General features: G+C 34.2%; 1 protein-coding gene across 1 annotated transcript in view; it reads left to right on the top strand.

Annotated features, from left to right (window-relative positions):
* Positions 1–8,264: 8,264 nt before the first annotated feature.
* LOC130805875 (homeobox-leucine zipper protein REVOLUTA-like) overlaps positions 8,265–18,063 on the top strand; it is a 10,584-nt gene continuing 785 nt past the window's right edge. The window contains exons 1-18 of the mRNA XM_057670698.1: positions 8,265–9,018; positions 9,105–9,264; positions 10,192–10,277; positions 10,382–10,472; positions 10,565–10,660; positions 10,746–10,859; positions 10,958–11,041; positions 11,416–11,562; positions 11,637–11,711; positions 12,032–12,138; positions 12,318–12,501; positions 12,994–13,182; positions 13,618–13,698; positions 14,486–14,620; positions 15,200–15,519; positions 15,616–15,721; positions 15,837–15,986; positions 16,060–18,063. The exon at positions 16,060–18,063 is cut by the window's right edge and continues 785 nt beyond it. Coding sequence (XP_057526681.1) covers positions 8,756–9,018; positions 9,105–9,264; positions 10,192–10,277; positions 10,382–10,472; positions 10,565–10,660; positions 10,746–10,859; positions 10,958–11,041; positions 11,416–11,562; positions 11,637–11,711; positions 12,032–12,138; positions 12,318–12,501; positions 12,994–13,182; positions 13,618–13,698; positions 14,486–14,620; positions 15,200–15,519; positions 15,616–15,721; positions 15,837–15,986; positions 16,060–16,209 — 2,538 coding nt within the window. The 5' untranslated portion in view covers positions 8,265–8,755 and the 3' untranslated portion in view covers positions 16,210–18,063. The remainder of the gene's footprint in view (positions 9,019–9,104; positions 9,265–10,191; positions 10,278–10,381; positions 10,473–10,564; positions 10,661–10,745; positions 10,860–10,957; positions 11,042–11,415; positions 11,563–11,636; positions 11,712–12,031; positions 12,139–12,317; positions 12,502–12,993; positions 13,183–13,617; positions 13,699–14,485; positions 14,621–15,199; positions 15,520–15,615; positions 15,722–15,836; positions 15,987–16,059) is intronic.

The following is an 18,063-nucleotide window of genomic DNA, read 5'->3' as shown; positions in this document are numbered from 1 at the left end:
AAAAAGTTCGAATTATAGTCCAAAATTTTCAGATCCTAAGGCTTCGAGTCCTGGTGTGGTTCCATCAAAAATTATTGAATGTGAGCTCAGGTCTAGTTGAACCTAACTTAAACCCAACTCATGAACATTAGTCGCACTTAGAGTTGTTTATGGGCGGGGTACCCGCTAGGCTCGACCCATCTGGCTCGAAAAATAGACGGGTTTGACAGCGTTTTTACAAAACAAACTAAAGACAGGTTATACCCGCCCTCCAAGATAAATGAGCAAATAACAACACCAAAAAAATAGTCCCAGATATAGCACCCGCCCGCTTATTTTTTTGTATTTTATATTTTAACTTTAAGTATCAATTTTAAATATTTAGGGTTTTATTCATCTTCGGGATATTTATTTAGTAAACTAAAAAATAGCCGCCTACATTCTTATTTTTTGGCATCTTCTACAACTTTTCTTATTCATCTTCGTCTTCATTTGTTTTGTTTAGAGGTGCGGCAGGTGCCATTAAACCCAATTTCGATTTTGCTTAAGCTTACGATTCAAGCAAATTTGTGTGTTTTCTTTTAAATTCAATCCAATTCGCACCAATCTTTCTTCTAATATGCTTCGTAAAATGATTATAGATGGCTAGTAGTTAATAATATGTAATTGAAATTCTGATCAGAAAAATCCTAATAAAAGATATTTTTGATAGAATTGGTAGAATGATTGGTTGTCATTTCATTTCAAAATGAGAGAATAAATACAAGAGTAATCTTGGATAGTAAGGAAACTAGCTAATTACAAAATAGTTACCAAAATATAAAGATTTACTAGATATGCACAATATTCTATTCTATTACATCGCCACAGTCGAATCGGGAGGTTTGCGAACGCTGAGACTGGATCAAAAATCATCAAAAAGAACTTGAGGCAGACCCTTAGTAAAGATATCGGCAATTTGATATCGAGATGGAACATGAAGAACCTGAACATCACCACGCTGAACCTTTTCACAAACAAAATGAATCTCCATTTCAATATGCTTAGTGCGTTGATGACGAACAGGATTTCCCGCCAAATAAACAGTACTAACATTGTCACAATAAATAAGGGTGGTCGTGGGAATAGGACAATAAAGCTCAAGAAGCAAGTTACGAATCTAACAAGTTTTAGAAACAACATTAGCAATACCATGATACTCAGCTTCGGCACTACATTTAGAGATCGTAGGTTGGCGCTTAGCAGACCAAGAGATCAAATTGTCATCGAGAAAAACACAGTAACCGGAAATGAAAACCCAAAGGTTAATGCATGTACACAGTTTCATTCAAGTGACCATGGAGAAAAGCATTTTTAACATCCAACTAATGAATAGACCAAGATTTAGACAGAGCAATACTCAAAACAATGCGAATAAAAGCAGGTTTGACCACAGGGCTAAAAGTCTCATCACAGTCAATACCCTCACTTTGAGACTTGTCATCACCAATAAGACACGCCTGTGCTCAAAAGAACCATCAGACTAAGTTTTCACTCGGAAAATCCACAAGGAACGAATAACATTAGCGTTTGGAGGCCGCGGCACAAGATCCCAAGTATTATTATCAATTAAAGCATCGAATTCATCCTACATTGCTTGTCTTCAGTTAGGGTCACGGAGGGTATGGATTAGGATTTTTGGGAATAAGAGAGAAGGAGACGGAAAGGGCGTGAGAAGTGTATTTGGGATTGGGTTTGAAAATGCCATACTTACTACGCGTAGTCATGCCAGGCAGAGAAGGGGGATTTGTTGATGAGGGGCGATTTAAGGTAAAAAGTGGGCTAGAGGATGGGGTCTGTGATGGGTTGCGTGAGGCAGACCCATGAGAAAGAGAAATAGGAGCTGGAGGGTGGCTAACTGGACTGGGCCCAATGTTCTGAGTTGGTGGGGGAGGATTTGTATTCTGGAAAGTTGTTGTTGGGCCACTAGGGAGACGAGGTGCAGTAGATGAGGGGAAGGGGTTAGGAGATGGTTGTTGCTGTTGGGCTGAAATTGATGGAGGAAAAAATAAGGATCAGAATCATCTAAAAAATCATATTCTCTAGGAGAGGATTGTAAGAACCGAGAAAAAGGAAAGGAGGCTTCGTCAAAAAGGTCATGGCGGGAGAGAATAATCTTATGAGAGGAGAGATCATAGCACTTGTAACCACGATGCGAAGATGGATATCCGAAAAAGACACATGGAGATGAGCGAGGTTGTAATTTATGAATTTTAGTGGAAGAGATGAGAGGAAAACATAAACACCCACAAACATAAAGATGTGTATAGGTGGGAGATTTATGGTAAAGCAAGTGAGTAAGAGTTAAATGACCAAGTAACTTAGAGGGGAGAATGTTTAGGAGATAAGTAACGGTATTCAAGGCGTGAGGCCAAAAATAAGAGGTAAGGAATGCATGATACGAATGATATACGAATGATATTATTTATTGTGCGAATTTTTCTTTTGGATTTTCCATTTTGGGATGAAGTTTGGGGGAAAGCGAAACAAAGAGAGATACCCCGAGTAGCACAAAAATGGTGAAATTGCACAAAATATCATACACTTGAGACTTGCGAAATAACGGAAAAGTCCATAAAAAATTTGTATAATGATCAAGAAAGAGGACATAGTATCTGCAGAAACAGGAGAAGACCGTACATCACTATGAATAATATCAAAAGATATAGTACTCACAAATTGAGAATTAACAAAAGGTAATCTAATATGTTTACCCAAAAGGACAAGAATGACACACAAAAGATGGAGTTTTACATTGAATAGAATTAGAAGAATATAAGGAATGCAAAATGTCATTTTCCGGGTGACCTAAACGAGAATGCCAAATACTAGAAGATAAAAAAGCCGATGTGGAGAGGACAAGATGGTAGCTCCATGTGTCGAATGGAAAGGATAAAAATCACCAGTGCTATTAGACCGTAAGAGGATATTCCTCGTGCCAAATTCTTTCACAGAAAAACCAAAAGGATCAAATTTAACAGAAACTTTATTATCATGAGTAAACTTACGAATAGAGATAAGATTTTTAATAAGTTTAGGGGCATGTAAGACATTTTTGAGAGTAAGGGAAGGATTAGAGGTAGAAATGGAAAAATCACCGTGACCTTGAACCGGAATCATATTACCATTACCAACAATTATGTGATTATTATGATGATGCTTCAATGGAAAATACTTAAGAAAATTACCTTGAGAGTGAGTCATGTGGGAAGTAGCACCGATATCCATGTAGAAATGTTAATCTGGAGAGGACAAAGAGAGAGTATGCATAGCTTGATTGATATTCTTCGGAAAGTAGTCCGCGAGGAAGATGACCCGGTAAAGAAATTATGGGCTAGACAAGGCCCAAGGATACCCGGAGAAGAGTTGGTGGGGAACGGTAAGGGTGGGGAACGGTTGTCTTGGGGAGCAAGGAAGAAAGTAAAAAGGGTTGAGGAGATGAAAAAGAACCTAAGCTTTTGATACCATGATAGAATTGGTAGAACGATTGGTTGCCATTTCATTTTAAAATGAGAGCATAAATACAAGAGTAATCTTGGAGAGCAAGAAAACTAGCTACAAGAGTAATCTTGAAGAGTAAGAAAACTAGCTAATTACAAAATAATTACCAAAATATAAAGATTTACAAGATATGCACAATATTCTATTCTATTAGTTTTCATAGAATTTAATTTTAATTTGCTTAAGATTACTATAAATTTGTGTATATTTCTTTTAATTCAGTACAATTCTGACCAGTTTATATTTTCTTATGAATTATCTATAGATGACTAAAGATTCTAATGTAACATAAGTTCTGCTCTAAAAAATCCTAATAAAAGATGTTTTCATGAAATATCGCTAAGTCAGCAGAGATAATTTTATCTTGTTTCTAACTGACTAAGCCATTTTTTCATCTTAAGTTATGAACCAACAATAAGAACATAAAAATATACTTATTTATAATCATAAAATCAAAATCCCGTTTGCCAAGGGGACCCCTGCTAAAAAAGAGAGCGGAAAGCGGCAAATATAGTAAGCCCGCTAAAGCGGACAGGCTTTTGAAATTTTAGGCCAGTTGGTAGGTTTTTAGGGGCAAGCCCGATCTGCTATCCACCCAAACCCGTCCATGAACACCTCTACTGTCACTCACACTGTATCTTCCCATTAGTCTGACTCTTTTTACTTGATTTTCAGGAAGTTTGTGGCTCATACTCATAGTTGATAGTTGGTAATTAACTGTAGCAACTAATTTGACTGGCTAATTATATCAATTGAATTGATTAATTGAGTTTACAGCTAGTTATTTATGAGTGTTTGGTAAAATTTAGCTAACGAGCAAAAGCTAATTAGTGTTAAATGACGTACAAGGATATGATATTTTATTATTAAGTCTTGGGATTAGAGATAAATATGAGGGTAATGTTGTCAATAAAATTATTGTTTGAAATCAGCCCTTTGAATATGCTAGATTTTTGAATATGCTAAATTGAATAAAATGACTTTATGATGTCAATAAGCTATTTGAACAAATTCTTTAACCAAAAACTACTTTTGTTTGTTTTACCCAAACAAGTTATTTCACCAATTCACCTAATTTTTCTCCAATTAATTTTTTTGGTATTTTATTTCTCATGTTGCTAAATTGTAATAGCTGAAATAGTTTTTTCTCTCTTTTTTAACAAGCTAGCTTGTTTTAGTCATTAATGCTTACATCCGTCCAATGAAAATGTCACAATTTATATTTTGATGTGTCCTTTTTACATTGCAATATTTTCATTTTGGGTAATTTTTCCACTATATTTGTTTGGATTGTGATTCAAATCATCCTACAAATCCTAGGTGCCCAAAAGATTCAAGTTGGTCATAGAATCGGAGCAAGCTTAGAATTGCTCAAAGTCGGTGAAGATCGTTCAAGATTGGTGTAGGGGTCACCCAAGTTTGACTATAATCAGTGTTGGATCGCTTAGGATCGGTTTGAATCGACTGATTCTGAAAACAACTTACGTCTTGTTTTTTATTTCTTTTTTTCACTTACACTTATATTATGTATGCAAAATAAAATAACAATATAAAAAAATAGAGAAGTAAAAAATGTTTATTCTTATCATATGTTATACATTACATTAGTTATTTGGAAAAATTACCAAGAATAATTCAATCTTTTGCTTGTTTCCTATAATAATATCCACTTTTAATTAACCATTAATTATACCAACTTAGGGAGGTGTTTCCTTAGATTATCCCTAACATGTTAAAAATTAAATTATAGGAGATTATATGACAAAAAATTTGGTAAATTAGTTAATAAAATAGAGTTGGTATTATTATAAGAAAAAACCCCTTAAGTTGGTGTTAATCATGGTTAATAAAAAATTGGTATTATTATAGGAAAATTAAAAAAAATTGAATTATTCACAATAATTTTTCCTTTTTATAATCCTTTTGTAATTTAGAAGAATTAAATAACTTAATTATACTTCATCTTATAATTCAACATTTCTATAAGACTATCAATTTAATTTTCACTTCTACAATTCTTAATCATACAATACGAATAATTTGACACATATTAACTTTTATTTTTTTTATTATTATTATTAGTTAATGTATAGGATATACGATCTGATACAACTAATTAATCCTAGGTGACCTTATCGATCAAAATTGGAATCACGATTCTGATAGACTTATTCCACTTTACTTTCTTTAATTTTTAAGCAAATAGTTTCTCGTATTTTCTAACATTTATGTCCTAAGATTTTCTTATATGTGTGCAATGCACAATGCACTACAAAATATAAAACGGATTTGGCGATAAGAGGTTTGTGTCGTAATTCTTATCTTCTAAAAATGTATAGCGACAAAATTGACGATAAAATACTTTGTCGCCACAATTTTTTGTCATCAAAATGTATTCTTGTCGCCTTTTTTGTTACTAAGTTGGCGACAAAAACATCTACTTTATCACGAAAAAAAATTTTGTATCATAAAAAAAATTGAATTTTTGTTATTATTATTTAATGATAATAACAAATATTCAATTAATTTTTATAAATAACATACTAAATGTATACATAAAATAATAATATATTAAAATTAACGATTAAAAAATAAAATTAATTATTAATAATATAACATATATTATAAAATATTTAAGTTGATCGTATACAAAAGTATAGTATGGGAAAAAGATATAAAATTAATTATTTGAAATAAAAGACATAAAAAAATATAAATGTAAATAAAATTAACAATTTGAATAATATTATACATACTAAATATAAATTGCAATTTGAAAAGATCTCTAATAGCTTGAGCAGAAGCTGTAGGCCACCACTAGTATCCCTTATCAAGACTAATACATTTTCGGTTAGATCAGCTCCAAGTTGAACCATCTCCATTGTTTCATCTTCGTCTTCCATTACTTCATACACCATTGTAGAACTAAAATACAATGAAGAACAGGAATATGATCTTATCTTGCTGTTATTTCCATAATATTAACCTTTAACTCTTGAAAAAATTGAGCTTATATTTAGATGTTCTTTATGGTGAAACAACTGACATCACCATCTCAAAATGCAAAAATAATCTAATAAAATCACTAATTTGAGATTTATTGCAGGAAATATCAATTCTTTAAGGGTTAATCAATTTTTTGTAGCTAATTTTATAGCTAATAACCATATTTACTGAGAATTTAGTTTTGTCTCCAAATTAAATTTTTTTTTAGTGAAGGTTTGGTGAAGCATACTCATAGACACGAATTCATAGTGACAGAGATTGGCAAAGAAAATGAATTTGGAGGAGAATTTCTCTTGTAGTCATGGACCCTTTTGGGGTAATATGATGACTATGATGGTTGACTTTAAAAACAAACCACCACAAATCAATCATCTAATCTTAATTATTAATTATTTTAGTACTTTTATGAAATTTGAGCTATAAAAAAAATAATTACATTATAAATAAAATATTTAAAATTACAATTGAATTTTTTAAATAAATTAAATTTTAACACAAATTAAAAAGGAAAAATTATTGTGAATAATCTAATTTATTTTTCATTACCTGCTAATAATCTCATATTTTGAAATTTTTTTAATAATCCAACCTTTGCTTTCAATTTGTTGTCAATGGACCCTTCAAAAATGACCTGGTATATCAGGTTACCTCTCATCTTCTTCCTTTTTTATACTAATCCAATCTATTTCCCATTACCTTTCAATGATCAACTTTAAATATTTTTTAATGATCCAATCTTTGTTTTCAGTTTATTGCCAATGGAATTTTCTAGAAAATTGCTACTATTTTTCAAATTTATGAAGTTGATCATTGCATAAATTGTACTCCCTTTATTCTTTTTTATTCTTTCCGTTTACTATTTTCCAAGCTTATGAACTTGAGTTAATGTTAAATTATACTCCCTTTTATTCACCTTAGGTGTCCCATTTACTTTTGAGACACTATTCATTTATCACTCTTAAATTGCATTTTATTATTAATCTATAAGTTAAAACATAGTCATGTGGGATCTTATTTGATTCGTTTTGATGTAAAGATTATTAATATCAACTTTTTATAATTTTTAATTATACATAACTCGATATATTAAGGATTGAATAAGTGCATAGGATAGAGTGTATAAAGTAAATGGGACACTTAAGATGAATAGGAGAGAGTATCTCTTTAAATTGGTTTCGTATGAATTAATGGGAAACGATATCCAATTTATTAATACCTACCTACCACTATAAAAACAAGAATCATTTGTAAAATATACTTCGTGAAGTTTAAGACATTTATAAATTACAATTGCAAAGCTAAATAATTATGAGTTATAAACCATTATAAATCAAAAGATATAAGCATTTTAACAATTTACCAAGTTTAAAATTACTTTTGACTAACTACTCTACTTCTAAATCATCTTTTTATCATCTTTTCACATTTATTTTTCTTTAATCTTCAACTTTAACAATGACAAATTAAACTTTAATTTCTCATCTTTATTTATTACCTTCATCATTTTAAATGTTTTTTTTTTATTTATATTACAAATTTTAGACAAAAATATGTCATTAATACATACCAACTGTTGAAAAAACAAACTAGTCAAAAAAAAAAAAAAACAAAAGAAATGAAACGGAAAGGTGAGGGACCAGGATCATCGAGATACGAGCCTAATGAAATGAAATGTGAGCAGCAGAAATAGGACTAGGACTACTAATTAATCAACTACTCCTAAAAAGAAAAATAAAAAAAGAAAAACTAAAGAAACAAAAACAGCAGCTTCTCTCTCTTCCTTTTTAGTTTCTCTCTCTAACCAGACAGTCATAGGAGTATTGACCCCTACCCACTACCCAGACCCAGTAGTTCACTACCCACTCACTTTCTCACTCTAACCTCTCTCTTTCGCTATCTTCTATTTCCCTTTTTCCACCATGACTTACCCCTAACTCCCAACATTTACATATTCAGAAATCTTCCATGGATTTCCTTCTTTAAGCTTTTCATTTCTTCTCTCTTATTGCCTCTTCTTTTCCCCCCCTTCCATTACAGAAGCAGGGAAAAAGATTCATCAACTCTTTTAGTGTGATCTTTGCTGAGGTTCTGTTTTTGTACTTACTAAGATTTTAACCCAAATAAGTACTAATTTTAGGTTATACATAGTTTATTTCAAGTTTTTCAACCTTTTTCTCTGAAGAGAAAAAAATCCAGCTTTCGTTTCTGGGTTTTCTTCTCTAACTCAACAATGGCGATGGTAGTGCACAGAGAGACTAGCAGCGGAAGCGGAAGTAGTGGAATGAGTAAACATATGGCAGCTGCAGTAGCTGCTTCATCTGCTGATGCAGGGAAGTATGTGAGATATACAGCAGAACAAGTTGAAGCTTTGGAGAGGGTTTATGCTGAATGCCCTAAGCCTAGCTCTTTACGACGTCAACAGTTAATTCGGGAATGCCCCATTCTCTCCAACATTGAGCCTAAACAGATCAAAGTTTGGTTCCAAAATAGAAGGTGAATTTGATTTTTGTTTGATTTTCTTGCTAATTTTGTTTTCGGTTTAGAGTGTTGATTTTGGTTCCTTGGGGTGGTTTTTGTAGGTGTAGAGAAAAACAGAGGAAAGAATCGTCAAGGTTACAGACTGTGAATAGGAAGTTAACTGCAATGAACAAATTGTTGATGGAAGAGAATGATCGGTTGCAGAAACAAGTTTCTCAATTAGTTTGTGAAAATGGGTTTATGCGCCAACAACTCCATACTGTAGGTTTTTACTTTCAATAAAATTCCATAAATGCTGTTTTTTACAATAATTTTATAGATCAGGTTTTCTGTTGCTGCTACTTTTGGCAGTAATGTAGTTTCAATCTTGGAATTTTGTAAAAATTATTTAAGATTTTGGGAAAAAAAAATCTTTTATGCACTTGCTAGCTAGCTTAGAATACCTACTTGTTATTCCAATGTCGTAAATTTTTTGCTAGAAGGTGTTCTTAGTTCTTACTGCCTTGCTCCTACAAATCAGGGCCGGCCCTGAGATTTTAGGGGCCCGGGGCGAAAAATAAATTATGGGCCCTAATTATGAAATATATATTTATAATTATAAAATAAGAAAATATTACACGCCAATAATAGAGCTCGATATTATCTGCTTTTTGTTTGATAATCATCCATTTATAATTCAATAATTAGTAATTAAGCTAACAATTCTTATTAATGACACTTTGGCTTGGGGGTTAAATGCATAATTTAATCATATAAGGTTTCAAGTTCGATGCATATGAAGGTAGTATTTATCTACTTTTTTCGTGGGCCCTGGGCGCAAGCCCTTCTTGCCCTTGCTTAGACCGGCCCTGCTACAAATGTTGTATAAAGAACAAAAAGATCCAAAATTGGTAATATCCCTTTGTTTAGATTTGGCTGCTTGCCTTCAATGTATGTACTGTGGACATGTTCTGTTTATTTAAGTATCCAATGTTTGGTTTGTGGGGTTAGACTTATCTTGGGTCGTATAATACCTTAATTATAGCTCAGTTGTATCACTCTGCCAGGATAGAATATCAATTGGGTAGAATAAGATCAACTCTGCAGGTTGTATTGATGCAAGAATAATTCAGTTTTAATTTGTTTTTTTATCAATGCTTCTTGATTTTATATGTGATTTTAATGATATGTAATGATGCTTTATAACAGGCACCGGTTGTGACCACTGATGGAAGCTGTGAGTCTGTGGTCACCACTCCTCAGCATTCAAATAGAGACACAAATAACCCTGCTGGGTAAAAATTTAAGTTCTGTTGACCTTTTTCGTCCTTTTCTTTGACTTAGTTGTGATGGTTAGTTTTTATGATGCATATGCCTTTGTTTTTTTGTTTGTTGACAGACTCCTGTCTGTTGCGGAGGAGACATTGGCAGAGTTCCTCTCGAAGGCGACAGGGACTGCTGTTGATTGGGTCCAGATGCCTGGGATGAAGGTGTTCTTTCAAGTTACCAATATTGATGATCAAGCTCCTGATCTTTTTCTTTAAGATACCTGTCTTAATTGTTTAATTGCTACCCGATGCAGCCTGGTCCGGATTCGGTTGGGATCTTTGCCATTTCACATCGTTGCAACGGAGTGGCAGCCCGAGCCTGTGGTCTTGTTAGTTTAGAACCTACAAAGGTAATGTAACTGAGATACGCATTTGATAGATTATTGGTCTTACTTAATTTCAGCAAGTATAACAGTGTATATATATATCTCCTAGATTGCAGAGATCCTTAAAGATCGTCCATCTTGGTTCCGTGACTGCCGGAGCCTTGAAGTATTCACTATGTTTCCTGCTGGAAATGGAGGAACAATTGAACTTATATATACACAAGTATGATCAATTGACCACGAATCTGTCTTTTTTGCTGTATGCTGCTTGTATTTAGTTAGTATTTTTCTCGCCAATTACTGAAAGTTGGTTCCTCTCAGATATACGCTCCAACTACATTGGCTCCTGCACGGGATTTTTGGACTTTACGATATACCACAACTTTAGAAAATGGCAGTATCGTGGTATGTACGTTCTTAGGCATGGACCTTTTTACTCTTTTTGGTTCATACTCCCTCTTTGTAGAAAGAGTTTGCACATTGCACAACTCTATATTAAGATGTAACATGGTGTTACCCATCTATTTTTTTGTAGTTACTGTTATGAACATCCTAGATAGTACATGTGATTACTGATTCTGGATGTAGTATGTGTACACCAAGAGATTGATACCCTACACTATTCAACATTATGTTTGCTAGTGACAATATCCTACCTCTGGCCCATTTTTTTTATTGGCTGAATTGATAAGTATGCATTTCTGAATGAAGTTTTTGTAGTGTATTGCTCTAAATGAACAAGATCCTAGTTGATGATGTTTTCATTTGGATGCATTAAGGTTTGTGAGAGATCTCTATCCGGTTCTGGACCAAACACTTCTTCTCCTCAGTTTATAAGAGCTGATATGCTTCCAAGTGGCTATCTCATTAGACCATGTGAAGGCGGAGGTTCCATTATCCATATAGTAGACCACCTTAACCTTGAGGTTAGTTGTGTGCCATTCAGGGCTCCAATTGATACCTGCTGCTACGAGAAAGCTTACCTGTATAAATCTTGTAGGCATGGAGTGTTCCAGAGGTGCTGCGGCCATTATACCAATCATCAAAAGTTGTGGCCCAGAAAATGACCATAGCTGTAAGTGTTTTTGCATCTCATTCCATTTTTTTTCTAGTGGTGTTTTACTATTCTTGCTGTTTATGACTCGAGTGGATTTCGCTTATTGGTATTGTTCGACTCTAGAGAGTAATAATGGAAATTTCCCTATGATAAAAGTGATCATTTGTTCCTGGACTTTGATCAAAGAAACTAGTGCCTTGTTTGTGGCATCTATGGTGGTCATTTCCAAAATTAAATCTTTGCCAAATAAAACATTGCTGTAAAAAGAGACTAAATGAGAAGTATTTAGATCATCCTCCTGTGACTGAATTTAACCTAAATTTATTATCTTGGTGAAGGCTTTACGCTACATACGACAAATTGCACAAGAGACAAGTGGGGAGGTGGTATATGGCTTGGGTAGGCAACCAGCTGTTTTACGTACTTTTAGTCAGAGATTGAGCAGGTACACTTGTGATTCTAATCATCTAACACGTTGCATTTTGTGGATACTTCTGTATGTATATAACATGGTACCATCAAGGGCACATCTGATAGTGATGTACACCTTTGTGTGCTTTTGCTGCTTCTGTTATACGTCATGAATTTCTCGCCTTTACTGATCTTTTGTTTTTGTTCACCCAGAGGTTTCAATGATGCTATTAATGGATTCACTGATGATGGTTGGACATTACTGAATTGTGATGGTGCTGAAGATGTCATAATTGCCTGTAATACAGCAAAGACTTTTATGGCCACTTTAAGTGCTGCCACTTCACTACCTATGATTGGTGGTGTTCTGTGTGCAAAAGCATCTATGCTACTGCAGGTAAGTCTTTCAAGAGTCTAATCACTCTAATGTGAGTCGCATTAGTTGAGCACTTGTACATGCTAGTAAGTTCCTTTCAGTTTAGCGCCATTAGGTTCAGTTCAGTTCAATGTGGCAAAAATAAGGTAAACAAATCAGGCCTGTAGACAACAAAGAAAATTGGAGTGGGAGAGAGGGAAGCCATGTAAATATGAGGTTTGAAACTTGTTTTGGTGTAGTAAGATTCTTTGTAGGCCATGAAAACATTGTTGATATAATATTCTTTTCTCTATTAGAAAATTGAGTTTCAGGAAAACGAAGTGTGAGAAGTTCCATTAAGTTCAAGCGTTCTAATAAGTTCATATAAGCTCCAATAACTTAAATTTTAGGTGAAAACACACCCTCTACATATGTAGTGTAGTTGTATCTGTATTTTCACGTCTATTCAAAATTTTGTCCGATAACTACTGGTTGGAAGCCAATTATTTTTCACATTATGAACAATCTCTGCAGAATGTACCTCCTGCAGTTCTGGTTAAATTCTTGAGAGAGCATCGTTCAGAGTGGGCTGATTTTAGTGTTGATGCCTATGCTGCTGCGGCATTGAAGGCAAACTTTTATGCATTTCCAGGAATGAGAGCCACAAGGTTTACTGGAAGTCAAATTATCATGCCCCTTGGTCACACAATTGAGAACGAAGAGGTATGCTTCAGTCCCCTGTCGTGCGGTTTAGAAGGACAAAGTGTATTTATGCTCATTAAAATCCATTTTTATGGCCTTCTATTTCTTTTAAAATTTTGGCTTACAATTCTTAGCATGCTGCCTTAATTATCGTGGACAAATCCTGGGGATTCTGTAAGAGATATGTCTTACGATTTATTGATTGTCAACGAGTGCAGAATTTGGAGTTTCCTAAATTTGATTCTCCTTATTGGTAGTTGAAGTTATCTGTCAGTTCATTATGTTTTTTGTTAGAGCTGAAAATATCCTATTTGACATGTTTCACTTGGGAGTGATGAAAATTTATGTGTTTTTAGAGCACTGCAACTATTCGCGTGTCATTATTTGATTATTCTTTGTCCCTTATCCTTGATTACATTCATTTAGTCTTCTATCTGATGTATATGTGGATGCTAGATGCTGGAGGTAATTCGTTTGGAAGGCCATTCTCTTACTCCTGAAGATGCTTATATATCTAGAGACATCCATCTGCTACAGGTATCTTTCAGATCATAGAAGGCTTTCAATACTTCATAGAGCTTTCCTAATTGTGATTCTACCTGATTATTATTTTTAATTTGTTTGCTTTAATTTTTGTTGTTCCTACATCTCAACTTTTGTCTCATTATTTCCTTGCAAGAATCCCTGAATTTCTTCAGTCACTATATTCTTTTGTACACGCCATAGAGTTATCCTATTGTTGCTAACAATGAAGATCTTAATTTATCTGTTATTATTTTACGAGTTATCGAAGGGAAATTTGAGTTGTTTGTTTAGGCTATAATACTTTCATGTCTTTAAAGAATTAGTGCTTTAAGAAGTGGAGGTAAAAGTTGAAGGGATCGCGCCTAATGGAGGTAATTGGAACCTTTGACAGGTTCAATGTTTTGAAAATTTTCTCATATCTACCTTTTCTCTCTTCATGGGGCTATCTCTTTTACGACTTGACTGCTTGCTATAGAGTTCAATTTGACATAAGCTGTTTTATCTCTTTCATTTCTCGGATTTCATTCTTGAACAAACTCCTGTGATATCCTGACAATTCATGAATTCCCTTTTAATTGTTGTACTTGAATATGCTTCAATGGCAAAAAAAATTCATGTTGAAGTGGCAGTGAATAAAAAATTTGCATACATTCTTATAATTGTTAGCTTGATGTATTGTTAGTCTACTCTGTGTCTGTACCCTAAATTACCTTGATAGTCTGCTAATTACCTGGTTTTGGCATTTTGTTACTTCAACCTAGTGTCTGATCTTGAACTAATTGTTTAATTTGGTTAACAGATATGCAGTGGGATAGATGAGAACGCAGTAGGAGCCTGCTCTGAACTTGTTTTTGCACCCATTGATGAGATGTTTCCTGATGATGGTCCCTTGCTGCCTTCTGGGTTCCGTATTATTCCCTTGGATTCAAAACTGGTATGTCTTACCTGTCTTACAAATTACCAGTGCTCCACTTTCTCTTAGTTGTGGTTTACATTGTCTTTAATTTCTTACCATTTTGCTGATTTTCATAATGAGGTCAATCAATAATTTTGGTTTATGCGAAAAGAAATTCTCTTTGCTCCTCTTGCTTTAATGAGCATCAACTCTAAATTCTTTCTCTTTCCTTTATGAAGCAAAATATGATCAATTACCTTTTATGAGCTAAATTGTAGTATTTTGATTCTGTTTATACAAAGACCAAGTTTAGACAGCTTACACTTATTGACAACATATATTACCCTTTCTAATGCATGGCGTAATATTGTAACTGTCTGCCTGAGAATACTTCATACCTCCCTGTTGTAAAGAGCTACAATTTAATTTTTATCTGGGTCATTATAGATTCGATTTGGTTTCCGAAAACTTGCCAAGTTTTCTACTTTTTTTTTTTTATTTTCTGAATTCTGATAGCTAGCATTTGTGTCCAAGATAATGTATTTTCCCCTACCAGGAATGTGTCTTGTATTGCCATGAAAATCATTAGTTTGATCAATTGATCTATATGACAAATAGGAATCTGTAACAAATCGAACACTTGACCTAACATCAAGCCTTGAAGTGGGCCCCTCAACTAACCATGGAGCTGGTGATGCAACATCTTCTGGAAACAATCGTTCTGTGTTGACCATTGCCTTCCAGTTCCCATTTGATAGTAGCCTACAAGAAAATGTCGCAACAATGGCCCGCCAATATGTTCGTAGTGTGATATCGTCAGTGCAAAGGGTTGCCGTGGCAATATCTCCTTCAGGATTGAATCCCACAGTGGGCCCAAAATTATCTCCAGGCTCACCAGAGGCACTTACCCTTGCCCATTGGATTTGTCAAAGCTATAGGTACGTCTTTTCAGCATCATTTGTAAGTTAAGCACATTCCTTGTATACCCGTATCTTTAAAAAAGAACGATGTCATCTTATGGTTATTTTCTGCAGATATCATATGGGAGCAGAGCTGCTTAGGACTTCTTCGGCTGCTGATGACACAGTGTTGAAACATCTCTGGCATCACCAGGATGCTATTGTATGCTGCTTGATGAAGGTATAGTGACAATATTATCGTTGGACAATGCTTTCTTTTGATCTTACCGTAGCTACAAAAGCTCATTAGACCTTATTTTTCCATTGAATTAAGCCCATTGTTTGCCACTTTGCAGTACCCTCCAGTTCTCATCTTTGCAAACCAAGCAGGGCTTGATATGCTGGAAACAACATTAGTGGCACTACAAGACGTGACCTTAGATAAAATATTTGATGAATCGGGGCGAAAATCAATATATGCCGACTTCTCAAGGATCAATGAGCAGGTAATTAAAATACATCTTTTCATTGTAGATCTTATGATTTGAGTGGAATCTGAAAATCCCCACTTTTTTCCAGGGCTATGCTTGCCTACCTGCTGGAGTTTGCATGTCAACAATGGGCCGTCATGTTTCATATGATCAAGCAATTGCTTGGAAAGTCTTTGCCGCAGATGAGACTACAGTCCATTGTCTTGCCTTCACATTTGTCAACTGGTCTTTTGTGTGAAGAACAATTTAGGTAAAACATCAATCTATCACATCCTCGATTATTTATTTACAGAAAGAACGTAAAGAGAAGTGAAGGGTGTTTGATTTGTGAAAGTGGGACAGTTTGATGTGTAGAATTCAGGAAATGAATTTTTGTTATATTTAACGAGCCATATCTTGCATTTTGCTAATTCAATTGTGAAATTGTATCAAATTTCGTTGTCCAAAATGGGTCCTGAGATCTGCTACCTATTCAAGCTGACATAAGAGGATAACTCAATTACTCAAATAACGAGCTTATATTGTCTTATAAATGTGGACAAATTTTGCACTTGGATTTGTGAAGTTTATTTTCCGTACATGTATTTATAACAGTGGTACACCTAGGATTTCGAAAGTGAGAAGGGGGATCTAAATGACACCCGTTTCCTACAATGCTGTTCTTAATTACTCCCTTATATGAGTTTGACTCTACATCACTTCAAAAGGCTTCATAAATTGATGGTCTTAATTACTCTCTTTTAGTTAGTTACTATATTTTGTGCATTATTTTGACACTTAAAATTTTTATTTGTGCATAATTAGAAGTCATAAAAAGTTGATAATATGTAACTACTTTCTCCTATTATAATGCATCTGTTTTAAGGAAAGAGGCAGAGGGACCTTATGAGACTAGAGTAATGGAAAAAGTAAGCAAAAAAGTGATAATTTAATGAAAATTATATAAATAGCAGAATTTCATGAGGATACAAGGGAAAAAGGTTACCAAATAAGGAAATAAAGACATTTGATATGAATAAGCCTGAAGAAAAAATGAGACATTTAATTGAAATATGAGGTAGTGAAGAAAAAGTGTCGTTGGTGTATGGATTGCAGTAATGCCATTAAAACTTGTTAGGAATTTGAGGTGTTTGCATTAATGTTGCATTTGGTCTAAAGGACTTAAGACTAGTCAATCAACATTTATTGTCTGTGTATGTGTACATAAGCAGTAAGCAGTAATGGACTGTGTTTTTCCCTTTTCAGCACATTTAGACTTAGCTCTATAAAATGTTGCATCTTCTCTTGTTACTTGACTCCAGTAGAACGCTCAGGTTGGAATTAGGAAACTTATAGTTTTGGTAATTGGTATTGCTACTACTATTTGTAATTGTATGCCTCAGCCTATTCACTGATAACTGAAAACTCAGCTGCTTGCATTTAAGCATCAGTGCCTATTGGCTGGCAGTGTGCTCGCAGCAGAGGCTGTACTACTCTGATTGTGACTTTTTATGTGGGAAATTGCATGTCCTTTACCGTTACTGGCCTATGGCCTATATTATGCTGAATCACTGTGTTTGGTTTATTTGGTTTTCTTATGCAAGTTTTCGTGTATTACTCTACTCTGTAATTGACTGTAATAGTTGATATGCTTCCCTTCAAACAAATTCTTTTGTTAAATTAGGCTGGACTTATTGTAAATATAATGGGGAGACACGAGGTGTACATATTTTCATAAGCCAAGGAGATGTATAACTTCCCAAAATCATATGGCAATGGGAAGAAGGATTCCAATAACTTATAAGGTGTGTATGCCATCTTTAATTTGTCTATGTGAGATAATTGGATCAATCATCCCATCACCTTTTACGGTACAAGAATCGAAATATGGGTGTTTGTGCATGAAAACAATTAATAGTGTGATTGAAGAGTAATAAATAATAGTCTGTTTACTTTCTTTACCTTGTGAATCTTCGACGGTTGAAGCTCGAGTTTGCCTAGATCTAGACGTGAGCTAGATTTTTCATAAGCGCAAGCAAACGGGCTGAATTTAGGCACCAGTAATTGCTTAGGCTGAATTCTAAATATTGAGCTACGTTTGGTACAGCATAGA

Source organism: Amaranthus tricolor, chromosome 1 (assembly GCF_026212465.1).
Source record: "Amaranthus tricolor cultivar Red isolate AtriRed21 chromosome 1, ASM2621246v1, whole genome shotgun sequence".
Lineage (NCBI taxonomy): Eukaryota > Viridiplantae > Streptophyta > Magnoliopsida > Caryophyllales > Amaranthaceae > Amaranthus > Amaranthus tricolor.
The sequence above is the reverse complement of the archived record's forward strand: the minus strand, read 5'-3'. Positions and strand labels throughout refer to the sequence as shown.